This window comes from Sebastes umbrosus, chromosome 19 (assembly GCF_015220745.1).
Source record: "Sebastes umbrosus isolate fSebUmb1 chromosome 19, fSebUmb1.pri, whole genome shotgun sequence".
In the NCBI taxonomy this organism is placed as follows: domain Eukaryota; kingdom Metazoa; phylum Chordata; class Actinopteri; order Perciformes; family Sebastidae; genus Sebastes; species Sebastes umbrosus.
In genome coordinates, this window is record NC_051287.1 from 837926 (window position 1) to 851913 (window position 13988).

General features: G+C 37.9%; 3 protein-coding genes across 6 annotated transcripts in view; 1 reads left to right on the plus strand and 2 right to left on the minus strand.

Annotated features, from left to right (window-relative positions):
* Positions 1-783: 783 nt before the first annotated feature.
* On the minus strand, positions 784-8509 carry prpf4 (PRP4 pre-mRNA processing factor 4 homolog (yeast)). Its single transcript, XM_037751801.1, has 15 exons — positions 8457-8509; positions 5798-6016; positions 5528-5714; positions 4533-4620; positions 4327-4406; positions 4091-4184; positions 3897-3991; positions 3698-3756; positions 3372-3495; positions 3150-3239; positions 2940-3062; positions 2406-2513; positions 1778-1896; positions 1045-1151; positions 784-954 (listed from the first exon to the last, which is right to left on the minus strand). The coding sequence occupies exons 2-15, from the start codon at positions 5961-5963 to the stop codon at positions 868-870; spliced, it is 1527 nt and encodes a 508-aa protein (XP_037607729.1). The 5' UTR covers positions 5964-6016; positions 8457-8509; the 3' UTR covers positions 784-867.
* On the plus strand, positions 8481-10294 carry cdc26 (cell division cycle 26 homolog). The gene is made up of 3 exons (XM_037751826.1): positions 8481-8615; positions 9306-9408; positions 9971-10294. The coding sequence occupies exons 2-3, from the start codon at positions 9328-9330 to the stop codon at positions 10175-10177; spliced, it is 288 nt and encodes a 95-aa protein (XP_037607754.1). The 5' UTR covers positions 8481-8615; positions 9306-9327; the 3' UTR covers positions 10178-10294.
* Positions 10295-10747: 453 nt separating this feature from the next.
* fer (fer (fps/fes related) tyrosine kinase) overlaps positions 10748-13988 on the minus strand; it is a 36461-nt gene continuing 33220 nt past the window's right edge. For all 4 annotated transcript variants that reach the window (XM_037751792.1, XM_037751793.1, XM_037751791.1 and 1 more), the window contains exon 20: positions 10748-13869. In XM_037751792.1, coding sequence (XP_037607720.1) covers positions 13733-13869 — 137 coding nt within the window. In that variant the 3' untranslated portion in view covers positions 10748-13732. The remainder of the gene's footprint in view (positions 13870-13988) is intronic.

The window sequence follows — 13988 nt, forward strand, 5'->3', positions numbered from 1 at the left end:
GAGATTAAGAAGCAAATTAAAACAGAAATATCAATTTATATCCCATTTTATCAAATAATTAAAGGCTACATTTATTTATCAATATTATTTTTGCTACATTTAATGCTAATTATTTATTTATTGAGTAATTTATATATTTATTAATTTATTTTGGCAGGTTCCATCCTCCATAAAATAATTCACAACAGATTATATTATATCCATTAATTCTGTTTCTCTGACAAGATTAATTAAAATTAAATGTAGCAAAAATATTACAAATAAATGTTCCCTTTAATTAATCTATGTATTTATTTTTTAATCTATTTATTATTTTTGCATTTATTTTTAAATGTATTTATTTATTTCTGCACTATTTTAAAATAAATATAAAATAAATGCTTTTTGAAAAATTAATAAAAATAAATACATAAAGGGGAAATTAAACAGAACACTAAATAAACAAGGGTATTAATACATAGATAAAGAAGCAAATTAAGACAGAAATATCAATTTGTCAAATTTTATCAAATAATTAAAGGCTACATTTATTTTTGCTTAATTTATTTTTATTATTATTTTTGCTATATTTAATGCTAATTATTTATTTATTGAGTCATTTATATATGTATTCATTTATTTTGTCAGGTTCCGTCCTCCATAAAAGAGTTCACAACATAGATATTATGTGTAAAATATTTATTAATATTCATTTTATTTAAAAAAGAGACAATTTCAAAATGTATTTCATTTTATTAAAAAAACAAAAAACAAAAAAAACACTGAACATTTGTGAATTTTTCAACATTTTTCAGGAAAAAAACCTCCTTAAATCATCTTGACATCACCGTGACATCACTCTGACATCACTGTGACATCACCGTGACATCACTCTGACAGCCAGAGTTTGAAGGTTCGGTCGTAGGAGCAGGAGGCGATCAGTTTTCCGTGAGGTGACACGTCGACGCCCATCACCTGGAAATGAAAACACGTTAATGTTCCAGATGTGTCTCCACCAATCAGCAGCAGCGTCTGAACAGACCAATCAGAGCAGAGTGTTTGTACCTTCCCCTCATGTCCGGCGAGCGTCTTCAGCGGCGTCCAGCCCGGGTGACTCCAAACCTTCGCCATGTTGTCATAAGCTCCGGTAATCAGGAATTGACCTTCTGTGGCTACACACAGTCAGGAAGAGAGGTCAGAGACACAAACAGGAAACACAGACAACAAAGTTGGATGAAAAAAGTAAAAAAAAAAAAGAAAGAGACAAAACAAAAATATGACAAAATAAAAGCATGAACAAAAAGTGATGAAAAATAAAAACTAATAAATGTATTTTATTTACCAGAAGGGAGAAAAAAACAAATTAAAAAAGTAAATTTCAGACACTAAACACGAAAATAAAATCAATAAAATCTAAAAAGATAAATAAAAACATTCAATTCAATAAACTGAACTAAATTCAAAATAAATAAGGTAAACTAAACTAAAAAAATAAACTAAAAAATAAACTAAAAAATAAAATTTTAATTAGAATAAAACAATAAAACAAAATAAGCTTAAAAATAAAATGTAAAATAGATACAAATAAATAAATAAGAAAACAATTTGTTTGGAAAAGTAATCGTACCACAATAAAATATGGAATAAATTTAACAAAAATTACAAATAAATTAATATAAAGTGAAGCATAATAAAATAAACCAAAATAACGTAATATAAAATGAAATAAACAATAATAAAAAAATTAAATAATATAAAATGAAACAAAATAAAATAAATAAATTGAAGGTGTGTTTACGTTGGAAGCGGACAGCAGACACTAGGTTCTGGTGGGCGGGGACTGTATATAGACACTTCCTGTTTCTCAGCTCCCAGACCTTACAGGTGTTATCACCGCTCCCTGTCGCCAGGTGATACCTGAGAGAACAAAAACACACTCAGAAATATTAAAATACTAGAAACATTGGATTTCCCTTTTTGCATCACAAAAACAAGAAACCTGTTAAAACACACTTTATGTAACAATAATAAAATGAGGTTCAAACATTTACTATCTGAGGACAAAAATATATCACAATAACAATAACTTAATTATTTTTTTGCTGTAAATTTAAATTCTCTTTAAATTTCACTTTGCTCGTCTCTGATTGGCTGTATTTTAAAGAGCTTGTCTCTGATTGGCTGTATTTCAAAGAGCTCGTCTCTGATTGGCTGTATTTTACAGTGATCGTCTCTGATTGGCTGTATTTTACAGTGATCGTCTCTGATTGGCTGTATTTCAAAGAGCTCGTCTCTGATTGGCTGTATTTTACAGTGATCGTCTCTGACTGGCTGTATTCTAAAGTGCTTGTCTCTGATTGGCTGTATTTTAAATAGCTCGTCTCTGATAGGCTGTAATTTAAAGAGCTCGTCTCTAATTGGCTGACCCGTTGGGGGAGAAGTGCACGCTGTAGATCTCCTTCAGGTGTCCCTCCAGGAAAACAACGCAGCGTCCAGTCCGAAGGTCCCACACCCTGCCAAACGAATCCAGTCCTCTGATTGGACGAGAGCAGAGAGGGGGCGGGGCAACACACAGACAGAGAGAGATGATTGGTCCACATGCAGGAGGCGGGGCCACAGAGAGACAGGATTTATAATTCACATTTAATAAAGCACAAACAGATAAATAACAATATAAATATTCAAATGACTGCAGTACTAGTACTACAGAAGATGGAACTGTTAGTACAAAAGTACTACAGAGTAGAGCATATAGTATATTGTGCAGTACAGTGTGTAGTAGTGTCTAGTACAATTAATAGTACAGCGTGTTTAGTACAATGTGCAGTACAATGTGTACTATAGTGTGTAGTAGAGAATAGACTACAGAGTGTAGTACGGTGTATACTGCAGTGTAGTACAGTGTGTTCTATAGAGTGTAGTACAGTGTATACTGCAGTGTAGTACAGTGTGTTCTTTACCCAGTAGCAGCCAGGGATCCATCGGGGTGGAAGTTGATGTCGTGGACTCCTTTACTGTGACCTTCCTGATGGAGGATTTCCTCCCGAACCTCCAGATCCCACAGACGCCACGAGTTATCATAACTACAGGCAGACAGACAGAGAACTACTACGTGTGTGTACTAGTACACAGAAACACTCTTTCCCAGTGATGGTTGGACACCAGTTTACCTGGTTGTTCCCAGAAACCTCCCAGAAGGATGCCAGGACACTCGGGACACTCGCTCGCTGTGACCTTCGATGTCTGCCACCGGCTCGTCGCTACGGCAACCAGAGACAGACAGAGAGGAAAGAATGACCATATAAGGAGCAGCAGGGAAGCTCATTAATATTCACTTCTTCACACTTCTTCGTGTGTTCGCCTCCTTGCCTCCTCGCCTCCTCGTCTCCTACCTCTCTAGGTTCCACAGCTTCACGGACCCGTCGGCAGCACACGAGGCCAAGCTGACGTCCGATGAGTCGAGAGTGACTCCCGCCTGCGGGCGGAAGACGACCGAGCCCACGTGGGTGTTATGTCCTTCAGCCAATCAGAGAGCAGGGACAGAGAGGGGGCGGAGTCTCAGTTACTCAGGACATGCTCATGTTAAAACTACTAAAGATTCAGAACGTCAAATAAACTCAAACGTACTAAAAATACAAATCTGAAACACAAAAACACAAACTAATAATAAATGACTAATAAATGTTAATTAATTATAGAGAAACATGAAGCTGCTCACCTCTGAGTGTACGAATCAGGTTGCAGTCGGGGACGGACCACAGCTTACACAGGCCGCTCCTACAGAACGGGTTGTTAGCATGTTAGCATTAGCATTCAACATGAGCACGTGTAATTCAAGTGTTAGCTGTTAGCTCACGGCTATGCTAACTCCCTATGTGCTAATGTGCTAATGTGTTAATGTGGGCGGGGCTCGGTACCAGGAGGCCGTGGCCAGCATCTTGGAGTCGGGGCTGAAGTGGCAGAAGCTGATTGGTCGATCGTCTCCGATCTGACTGCAGAAGTTGTTGAGATTCTGAAGAAGAAGTTTGATGTTTAAGCTCACATTAATACGTTTAGTTACTATATATACTGTATATATATTTACATATATCAATGATATCTACGTTCTCACCCTCAGGCTCTTGTGCAGCTCTTGTTGCCGGATCGCTCTGGTCGCCTCGGCAACCTCCCTCTGAGCGCGTGCAGCCTCCAAACGCCTCATTGCCCTGACGGACCAATCATAACAGGAGCTTGTGAGTCACAGCCAATCAGACTCTTTCCTTTCTTATTCATCACATACACAAACACACTGAGCGAGGACCGCCGGTCCTCCTCTGTCTCTGATTGGTCGGTTGGTAGCTGACTCACCGTGGCAGAGAGTATTTGGCCAACCAGAGGCGAGCGTCCTTCAGGTAGGCGGAGCCTTCGTGGTACCACGTCTGCTGGCACTGTGACGGTCAGAAAGACAGAAACATGTTTCATTTTGACAGTTTTATTCAACTCAAAGATATAATGTAATATAATGTGTGTGTGTGTGTGTGTGTGTGTGTGTGTGTGTGTGTGTGTGTGTTGACCTCGTCCTGTGACCTCTTGGCTCTCTCTTCATCCCTCCTGGACTTTTTCAGAGCGTCGGGACCGACGACCGACAGAACACTTCGCAGTCTGACCACACAAACAAACAAACAAACAAACAAACAAACAGGAAATCTGAATGTTTCTTCAACATTAAAGACATTTAAACTGTCAATGAAAACTCTTTGCGTTTTTATCAGCTCGGTGTGAAATCTGAGTTTTTTTTTTTTTAAAGTTATTTTTTGGGGGCATTTTTAAGCATTTATTGATAGGACAGTGGATAGAGTGTTGGAAAGGGGGAGAGAGAGAAATGACATGCGGAAAGGACCACAGGCCGGATTCGAACCCGGGTCCACCGCTGCTAGGACTGAGCCTTGGCGATACATGGGCGCTCGCTCTACCGACTGAGCTAACCAGCCGCCCGTGAAATCTGACTTTTATTGTGAAAAATGGAGGAAGTGAAATATATTGTTGCTAATCTGATAGATGCTAACATGCTAACGCCACAGAGGCCTGTGGAGGCTTCTGTCTTTGTCCTGCTGAATGTCCTTTATGTTCATTATTACAGACTATAATATCCTGTCACGTCACCATGGTTACAATGTCTTGAACAATGAGTGTTCATCCCACCTCCTCCTGCAGCTTCAGTCTGCACTAGTTTCATCCAGATGGACTCAATAAACAGGAGTGAATATAACTATTTCTATTTCTCTACTTTGATTTTCATGATTTTAACACATTTTCATAAAATGTAATGATATTATGAGCCACACATCATTTAAATAGATGCAAAGTTTGTGGTGGTTATTATCGAAATTGGAGAATTATTGGAGCGATTAATCAATAGTTGAAATAGTTGCAGATTCATTATTTTTGCCAGTTGTTCAAACTTGTGTAAATTAGTATTATATTGAATTAGTTAAATGTTTGTTTAAATGTCAGTTCATCTCTTGAAAACTTCACTGAAACATTCAAATAACATTTTTTTATTATTTACCTCTCCCGGCGGTCAGCTGGTCCCTCTCCGAACAACGTGATTGGCTCTCCGAGCGCTCGGAGGCCGGCCTTCACCTCAGCGTCATCGGTGGAGACGGTGATCTGTCTCGCTCGCCGCCGCCGCTCGAAGGCGGCGAGTGCTTCATGCTGCCGCTCGCTACCCCGCTCCTCCAGGTCCAGAGTCTCTCCTGCACGGCATCATGGGAAACAGAGTCTCACTCACACATCACACACGTTTACATCTATCTGTAGTTTACAACGTGAGACTGACCTGACGAGATGTTGATGTTTCCCGCCGCGATCCCCGCCTTCACCGCATCGCTTCCTTTTGTCGTCTCTGAGTTCAGACGCTCGCGCTCTTTTTCCTCCAGGCTTCCGTAGTAAACACGAGTCCTCTTCACGGCCGGAGCCGAATCCTCGTCGTCTGACATTGTCATTCACTTCCTCTTCTTCTTCTTCTTCTACTGCTGCTGCTGCACCCCAGAGGCTGCTGGGAAAACGACACCGAGAGAAAATAACGACAAGAAGTAACAGAGAGCGAAGAGAAATTAGTAATATTCATAATATAATATTCATTTAAGAAAAAGAAAAACAGCTCAAAGATAAATACTGAAACATGTTTATCTTGTTATCAAAAAATAAAATCACAAAATTAATCTAAAAACGTGACAATAAATCACAGGAAAGAAGAACCCGGCAAGAGGAAGGAAAAATTAAAATAAATTTGACAAAAATAAGTAAATAATAAAAAAGTATTAAATACTGAAACATGTAGATCTACCACCAGTAATAAAAAAGGTACTGTATGTAATGAGATAATAGAAAATCAAACTGAAACTAAACAACAACAAACAAAAAAAAAAGAGAAAGAAATAAGGAGAAACTAAATAATAAATATTACATGTCAATGTTTTAATACGAGACTGAAGGAGACTCATGTCTGTTGCCTTTTATTGTGAAAAGCTCTTTAAAAGGTGCTGCATAAATAAACTTATTATAAACAGATAATACTACTGTAGGGTGATTTGCTGTAAATCCCCCTGGGGGGGGTTTAGGTCTTCCTCAAACAAATAAGTCAATAAAACTGTTGATATTTTTATTTAATGTCTTTCTAATACGCCTAAATGCTTAAAAACTATTATAGTCTTTATTTATTTATTATTATAAATGATAGTCTTATTGTATGTTTGATGATTTTTAGGCCTTTTAACAGACGTCTCAGTGTCCCACATTTCGGACATCACTGTGCAACATTAGGGAATAATAATTTGTCTGAGAGAACTTGGCATTAGAGTACTGATACGTCTACCATTTCTTTTATGAGTGTGATATCTGCATGTTCTTTTTTATGTTTGATTAGGACACATCCTGTGGATTTCAGAGTGGTACTGGGTGAGGATTTAATGTACTGACTTCATATCACAATATATTCCACAAGTCTAAAATGCAAAAAATGTCCCACATCAGGCCGATTCACCCAATAAAACATCCTCATACACAATATTAATGTAAATTAAAAACACGTCTTCAGTGTGACTGAAGAGTTTTCTAGGTTCATATTCTGTGATATTTACTGATCTATCTCTCTTTCTCTGTTTTCTTCACATTATAATCAATATTTACTCCTCAATAGATAATCAATATAATAATGAACTGAAGTTCTTCTCTCTCACAGCTGCTGCTCAGGTCAACAGGCTTTTACAAGTGCAATCACCTCTGTTTACAGTATATCTATCTTTATATTTTAAACTTCTGGTGTAACACTTCTGTTTATATTTATTTATTACATCTACTTTACCTGTTTGATTTGCTTTATAACTGTGTGTGTTTTACCTGTTCTATGTTTTATCTGCCTCGTTTAGTCTGGTCAAGTATTTGTTTTAAAGCACTGAACAGAAGTGGAAACTGTGAATCAGGTTGTATTTAATACGATGACAATAAAGCTTTCTATTCTATTCTATTCTAGCAGCTGTGTTTTACATGTTTTATTATTATTAATTGAGCCGAATCACAGAGCGACTCACACAGTTACAGATCTGAGAGAAGTTTAGTTCTGAAGCTGGAGGAACTCTCTCAGTCAGAGAATCCGTCTAGAATTAAACTATTATCCGACGAGGTCTGGTAGAAACAGGAAGTAACGGTCAGACAGTAACGAGGTACCACTGCACTATAGAAATATTATATCTGGTTGCTATGGTTACAGTGACAAAGACAGTCATGCATTTTTTCTTATTAATTTAATTTGAATTCTCTTGAAGTTCCACATTCACAAGTGTACATTTACCAAAAAAAGCCTAATTTCTTTGTATTTATGAAATAAATGGAATTATATCTGGCAACAATTTATTCCTCCAAAACAAAAAAGCAATGAAAACAATGAATGTATGCAATATCTTTAATGTTTTTAAGTGAAATTATTGTCATACTCTCACGTGGTCTTTTTTATTATTATCTATTTATTTATTTATTTTTATTGTTTTTTTATTTTATGTTTGTTTTGTTTCATTTCTGTTCTCCTTTTATGTTTATGTTTATGTTTATGTTTATGCTTCTTCTGTATGTAAATGTGTTTAATGTTTTCTGCTGTTACCATGGATACCCTCATTTAGAAATAAAAAGAATAGTAACGAGGTACACAGCTACTGCTAGCATTAGCATCAGCATTAGCATTAGCATCAGCATTAGCATTAGCATCAGCATTAGCATTAGCATCAGCATTAGCATTAGCATTAGCATTAGCATTAGCATCAGCATCAGCATTAGCATTAGCATTAGCATTAGCATCAGTTCTAACAGCAGAAAGGCGCGTCACGCCGCGTCACACATCACGCCACCTGAGCCGTCACGCGGCGGGTTTGCTTGGCAGCAGTGGAGCGGCTCGTGTCTGTGTGGTATGCACGTGTTATTGTAGTTTTAGTTTATAAACTCACCGGATGAAAGAAGCGAAGCAGCGTCTCAGAGCGGAGTGACCCGGATGTACTCACGGCATCAGCTTCCGGGTCAGAGGTTGCTCTTCCGGTTCAACAGAACAGCAGCAAACAAACACGAGAGGAAGACCCGCGAAAACACCTCAACTACACACCTGTCAGGTAACTCTACACACTCTGTTACACCTGTTGAAGCTGAGCGACGAACGGTGATCTGTTTCCGGTTCAATTCATTTATTACATGTTGTACTGATGTTAGCACGTTAGCTTAGCTTCTCTTAGCTTCTCTTAGCTTCTGTTAGCTTCTGTTAGCTTCTGTTCCCCATTCAGACTGAATAGAACCTCAATACTACCAATACTACCACAGTACTACCAGTACTACACTAGTACTCTACCAGTACTACCAGTACTCCCTCAGTACTAACAGTGCTCCCTCAGTACTCCAGTACTCTCAGTACTCCCACTGCTGTTATCCAGCTGAGTTTGTGTTTGTGTTTGTGATTGGTCGCCTGCAGGTCACCTGATCGTCTGATTTATTAATCACCTGCAGGATCAATAAAGTCTCCAAACAACTTCAATAACTTCAGTTCTTTTCTCAACAGTTGAACAGTGAAACCTGTAATGTGACATTTAACAACTAATAACATAACGGTTTACTAATTAATGACCCTTTATTAGTGCAGCAGCTTTCAATAATCAATAAAAAGACACAAACAGGATCTGATAGTGAAATAAAATAATATGATTCATCCTGTAGCCTGTTCACTGCTGCTAATATTTATAAGACACAACGTTTTATTTAATCACATACAGTCAGTCATTTCATGTTTTTGTGTCTAATTGTTTGTGAAGGTTTCTCTGATATAAACTGAAGATGTTGAGGAGGAAACCGACTCGTCTGGAGCTGAAGATCGACGACACCGAGGAGTTCGAGAGCGTCAAGAAAGAGCTCGAGGTTTAAATCACTTCTATACACCGTATATCTATCAATACTGTCGGTATTCATCAATACTGTCGGTATCCATCAATACTGTCATTATCAATCAATACTGTCGGTATCTATCAGTACTGTCGGTATCAATCAATGCTGTCGGTATCCATCAATACTGTCGGTATCTATCCACCAGTATTGATCGATCCTGTCAGTATTGATTGATTGATCTTCTGTTGTATATTATTGATCCCTCCAGCCTGTCAGTTTGATAATTGATCGTCTGCAGCGTGTCGAATGTTTTCTGGAGTTTTATTAAACAACTAAAATTAGTTCCAGTCACATGATCGAGAACGACATCATCATGCGACGAGAGGACAGATCGATCGAAATAATTGATCGTAACCGCAGCGGGAGACGTGACATCATAAAGAGGAAATTAGACTTTTACATCTTTATATAATAATATTTAAATATTAATAATAATTTAAACGTCATTTAACGTTTCTATCAGCTGACGTGAAGCGACATCCAGGTAACGCTTGCATCTCTACTGATTATTAATTGTTGTCATTTTTTTTTGCAGGCTAGGAAGCGTCAGCGAGAGGAGGCGGAGTCAGGAGGTGGAGTGGGTGGGGCTTCTGTAATCAGTGTTGACATAATCGGGGGCGGAGCCTCAGCTTCTTCCTCTACGGCGGCGTCGAGGGCGGAGCTAATCAACGAGCGAATCGGCTACAAGCCGCACCCCAAACCGGCCACGCTGCCGACCTTATTCGGAAGTTTACAGTTTTAATAAAAAAAATCATAAAAATGTTAAAACAGAAGGAACAGTTATACGGGTTTTATTAACGTTCGAATCTGTCTGGACAAATGCAACTTAAACAGTTCCAATAAAGTTGATTCAAACACATTGATTACTGATTGAAAACAGAACATATCAGGCTCATTTCCAGATTTCTACTAGAACATGTTTACAGGCTTTAATGTTCAAAAAAGATTTTAATAAATATTTAAATTATTTATTATTTAAATATTTAAAAAAGTTAATAATAGTTTTGACAAATTAAAACAATATTTAAGTGTTTTCCGTTTATGAATGCTTTATACAAATTAAAAAATAAAACCATCACGTAATGGAAAATAAATGTCATTAAAAAGAGAATAATTAGTGTTTACAATTTGTACTTGTTTTATAATAATATATTATTATTAATATTAGTCAGATAAAAACTGCAGACCACTTTTTTCCCTCAAATATTTAAAATTTGTTATTAATTAATTAAAAAAATCTTTTTTATTGGAAAAGATTTAAAAACATAAAAATTATAAAATAAAATCGTTAGAAATGACATCACACATCAGGTTTGTTCATATGATTTGTTTTATTTTCATAATAAATGCTACGATAATATTTTTTTATAAAGAAACAAATATAAAAGACAAACAGACGATTAGTGTTTGAATACTGTAAAAACAACAGAAAAACAAACTGTAAAAACATCTTGAATTTATTTACAGGAACAGTAGGCGGCGCTCTGGAGCTCTGACATCACCAACATTTAGGCTCCGCCCTCACGCAGTCCAGGAAGTGATTCTGACCAATCAGGACTCACGATTCATTTACACAGATATTTGTAGTTTATACATATTTATATTAAACATTTTTTTTTTTTTTTTAAACATTTTAAAGTGATCCAACATCATTTCAGTTTCCATGACAACCAGGAAACATACTGAGTAAGTGCTGAAGATTTTTTTATAAATTTTTTTAAGAATTGTTTTGGAGTTGCGTCATTGGAGAATGTTTTTTGTTTACTTTGGTTTAAAAATAATGATAATAAACTGAATAATAAAATGCTTAAATTTCAATTAAATAAAGATTTTTTTTGCTTGTTTTAGTTATTTTTTCAGTTGACAACAAAATACTTTAAATCACTGATTGGTCAAAAACATTTCCTAAAAAAACAAAACAAAGGTCAGAGTGGGCGTGGTCTGTATGATGATTGACGGTTTTTCAGAATAAAGGTCAGTTTGTAATTTTTTGACAGTTGAGCTGCTGTCAGAGAAGAAACATTAAAATCATAAAAACATAATAAATAAAAATAGAAACTAACTGTAAAGATGTAAAAACAGTTTAGTGTTAACAGCTGATTGGTCCTCAGATGTGGAAACGTTTTTAGTGTTCAAGCTGTTGCCATGGTCACAGTAGTGACAGGTAGCGTGACCGGGGGGGGAGGGCATGGCGTAACGTCTGACGTTGCATCGTTACATTTTTAGCTTATTTTGTAATTGTTTTTAAACAAGCCGCAGAACGTTTTAAACAGACAGGAAACAAAAGATTTTCACAATAAAAACAAATAATTAATGTCAATATTTAATGAGTCAAACGTGCTGAACAGAAGTTTTAATGAAGCGTTCAGTCTGATTATTGTTAGTGTGTACACCCGGTCTGTTAACTCTTCTCTCTCTGTGTGTTAACGTCAGATACAGACAGACTTTTATTCTGACGACTGTGGAGACCGAACGAAAATGTTATTTACGTTAAACGTCACTGGAAATAAAACTGTGTAAAGACCTTTTCTCTCCGAGGACGAAATTATTAAATAACAAAACAAAAATATGGAATATTCATTGATGATTTTTTTGCGTGGTCTGTGTGATGACTGACAGCCGGGTTTTCAAAATAAAGGTCAGTTTGTCATTTTTTGACAGTTGAGCTGTCAGAAACATTAAAATCATAAAAACATAATAAATAAAAATAGAAACTAACTGTAAAGATGTAAAAAATAATTTAGTGTCAACAGATGATTGGTCCTCAGCGGTGGAAACGTTTTTAGTGTTCAAGCTGTTGCCATGGTTACAGTAGTGACAGGTGGTGTGACGTATGTTCAGCGCGTAAACATAAGACATGATCTCCTGTTGTGTGTGGGGGGAACCCCGAGGACAGCCGATGACGCCGTCACGTGGGAAAGAAGGACAGCCAATAGAGAACCGAGCTGACTGAAGAAAAGGAAGGACAACTACCGCCGTCATGGCGGCCGCGGCTAACGCATGAGCTAATGCTAAACGTGAAGAAATAAAGTAGTAGTGAGATGGAGCTCAGAGATGGAGGAGCAACTTGTTGATTAGTGTTTATTTAACATGTCGCCATGACTTCATCCATCCATCCTTCCTAAATGTTCAGAACAAAGTAAAAACTAACATCTCTAATACTTCCTGTCCGTCGTCGGCCATGTTTGTTTTCACTAAAGTCACGTCTGATCTCAGAGGTTTAGATTCACGGGTTCTTTAGTGGGACTCTTGTTGTTGATGAATGAATCTGTTAGAGTTTGGTGTTGCTGTTTCTCTAAACTGTTAGATTTAACAGGACGTGGTTATGAGTGGGCTCTCTCACATCTTACACATCTGGTAAGATTTGAAACATCTGTCAGCGTGGGCCGGCCTTTATGCAACCATTGATGCATAAGTTGCTCGTTTAACTTCCTGTTTGACCAACAGGGTTTTACAGTTTTCAGTCGACTGAGAATTATGAGCTTATCTGATGTATTACAGATGCTAAAATAGCTAGCTAACGTCTACACGGCGTTCCCACCCGTCGGTAGTGTTCGGTCGAGTCACGCTGTAGTTAAACGAGTTCAAACATCAGCAGCTGAACGCAGCGAACACGTCTGTGGTTAAATGTTTAACATGTTGTAGCTCAGTGTGTTCGTTGTGACTTCAAACAGCCCAAACGGTTTCTGGTTTTACCTGAAAAGACGTTTCTGCACCACGCCGACCTGATGACCACGCCCACCTGATGACCACGCCCGCCTCCAAACAAAAACAAATTCTTCTTTGCTGATGACACTCTGCTGTGGTCTCTGATGTCATCACTGCTTAATGGTGGTGAGGTCGTGTGATGATGTCATCGCTTCTTCTTGATTGCGGCAAGGTCATGCGATGATGTCATCACTACTTCTTAACGGCGTTGAGGTTGTGCGATGATGTCATCACTTTTGCTGGCGGCAAGGTTGTGCAATGATGTCATCACTTCTTGCTGGCGGCAAGGTTGTGTGATGATGTCATCACTTCTTGATGGTGGCAGGGTCGTGTGATGATGTCATCACATCTTCTTGATGGTGGCAAGGTCGTGCGATGATGTCATCACTTCTTCTTGATGGCGGCGAGGTCGTGTGATTATGTCATCACTTCTTCTTGATGGCGGCGAGGTTGTGCGATGATGTCATCACTTCTTCTTGATGGCGGCGAGGTTGTGCGATGATGTCATCACTTCTTCTTGATGGCGGCGAGGTTGTGTGATGATGTCATCACTTCTTCTTGATGGCGGCGAGGTCGTGTGATGATGTCATCACTTCTTCTTGATGGCGGCGAGGTCTCGCTGCAGCTCAGAGAACTTGGGTCGGTCTTCAGGGTTGTACTGCCAGCAGCGCTGCATCACTTTGTACACGTCATCAGGGCAACGCTGAGGACACGCCATCCTGTAGCCTAGCAACCACGAGGAGGGAGACACGTTGTCATACATCAGAGAAGCAAACAACGTCACATAAATACATTAACAACTTAACGATTATCAAGATGGAGATTATTCTTCTGACGATTGACAA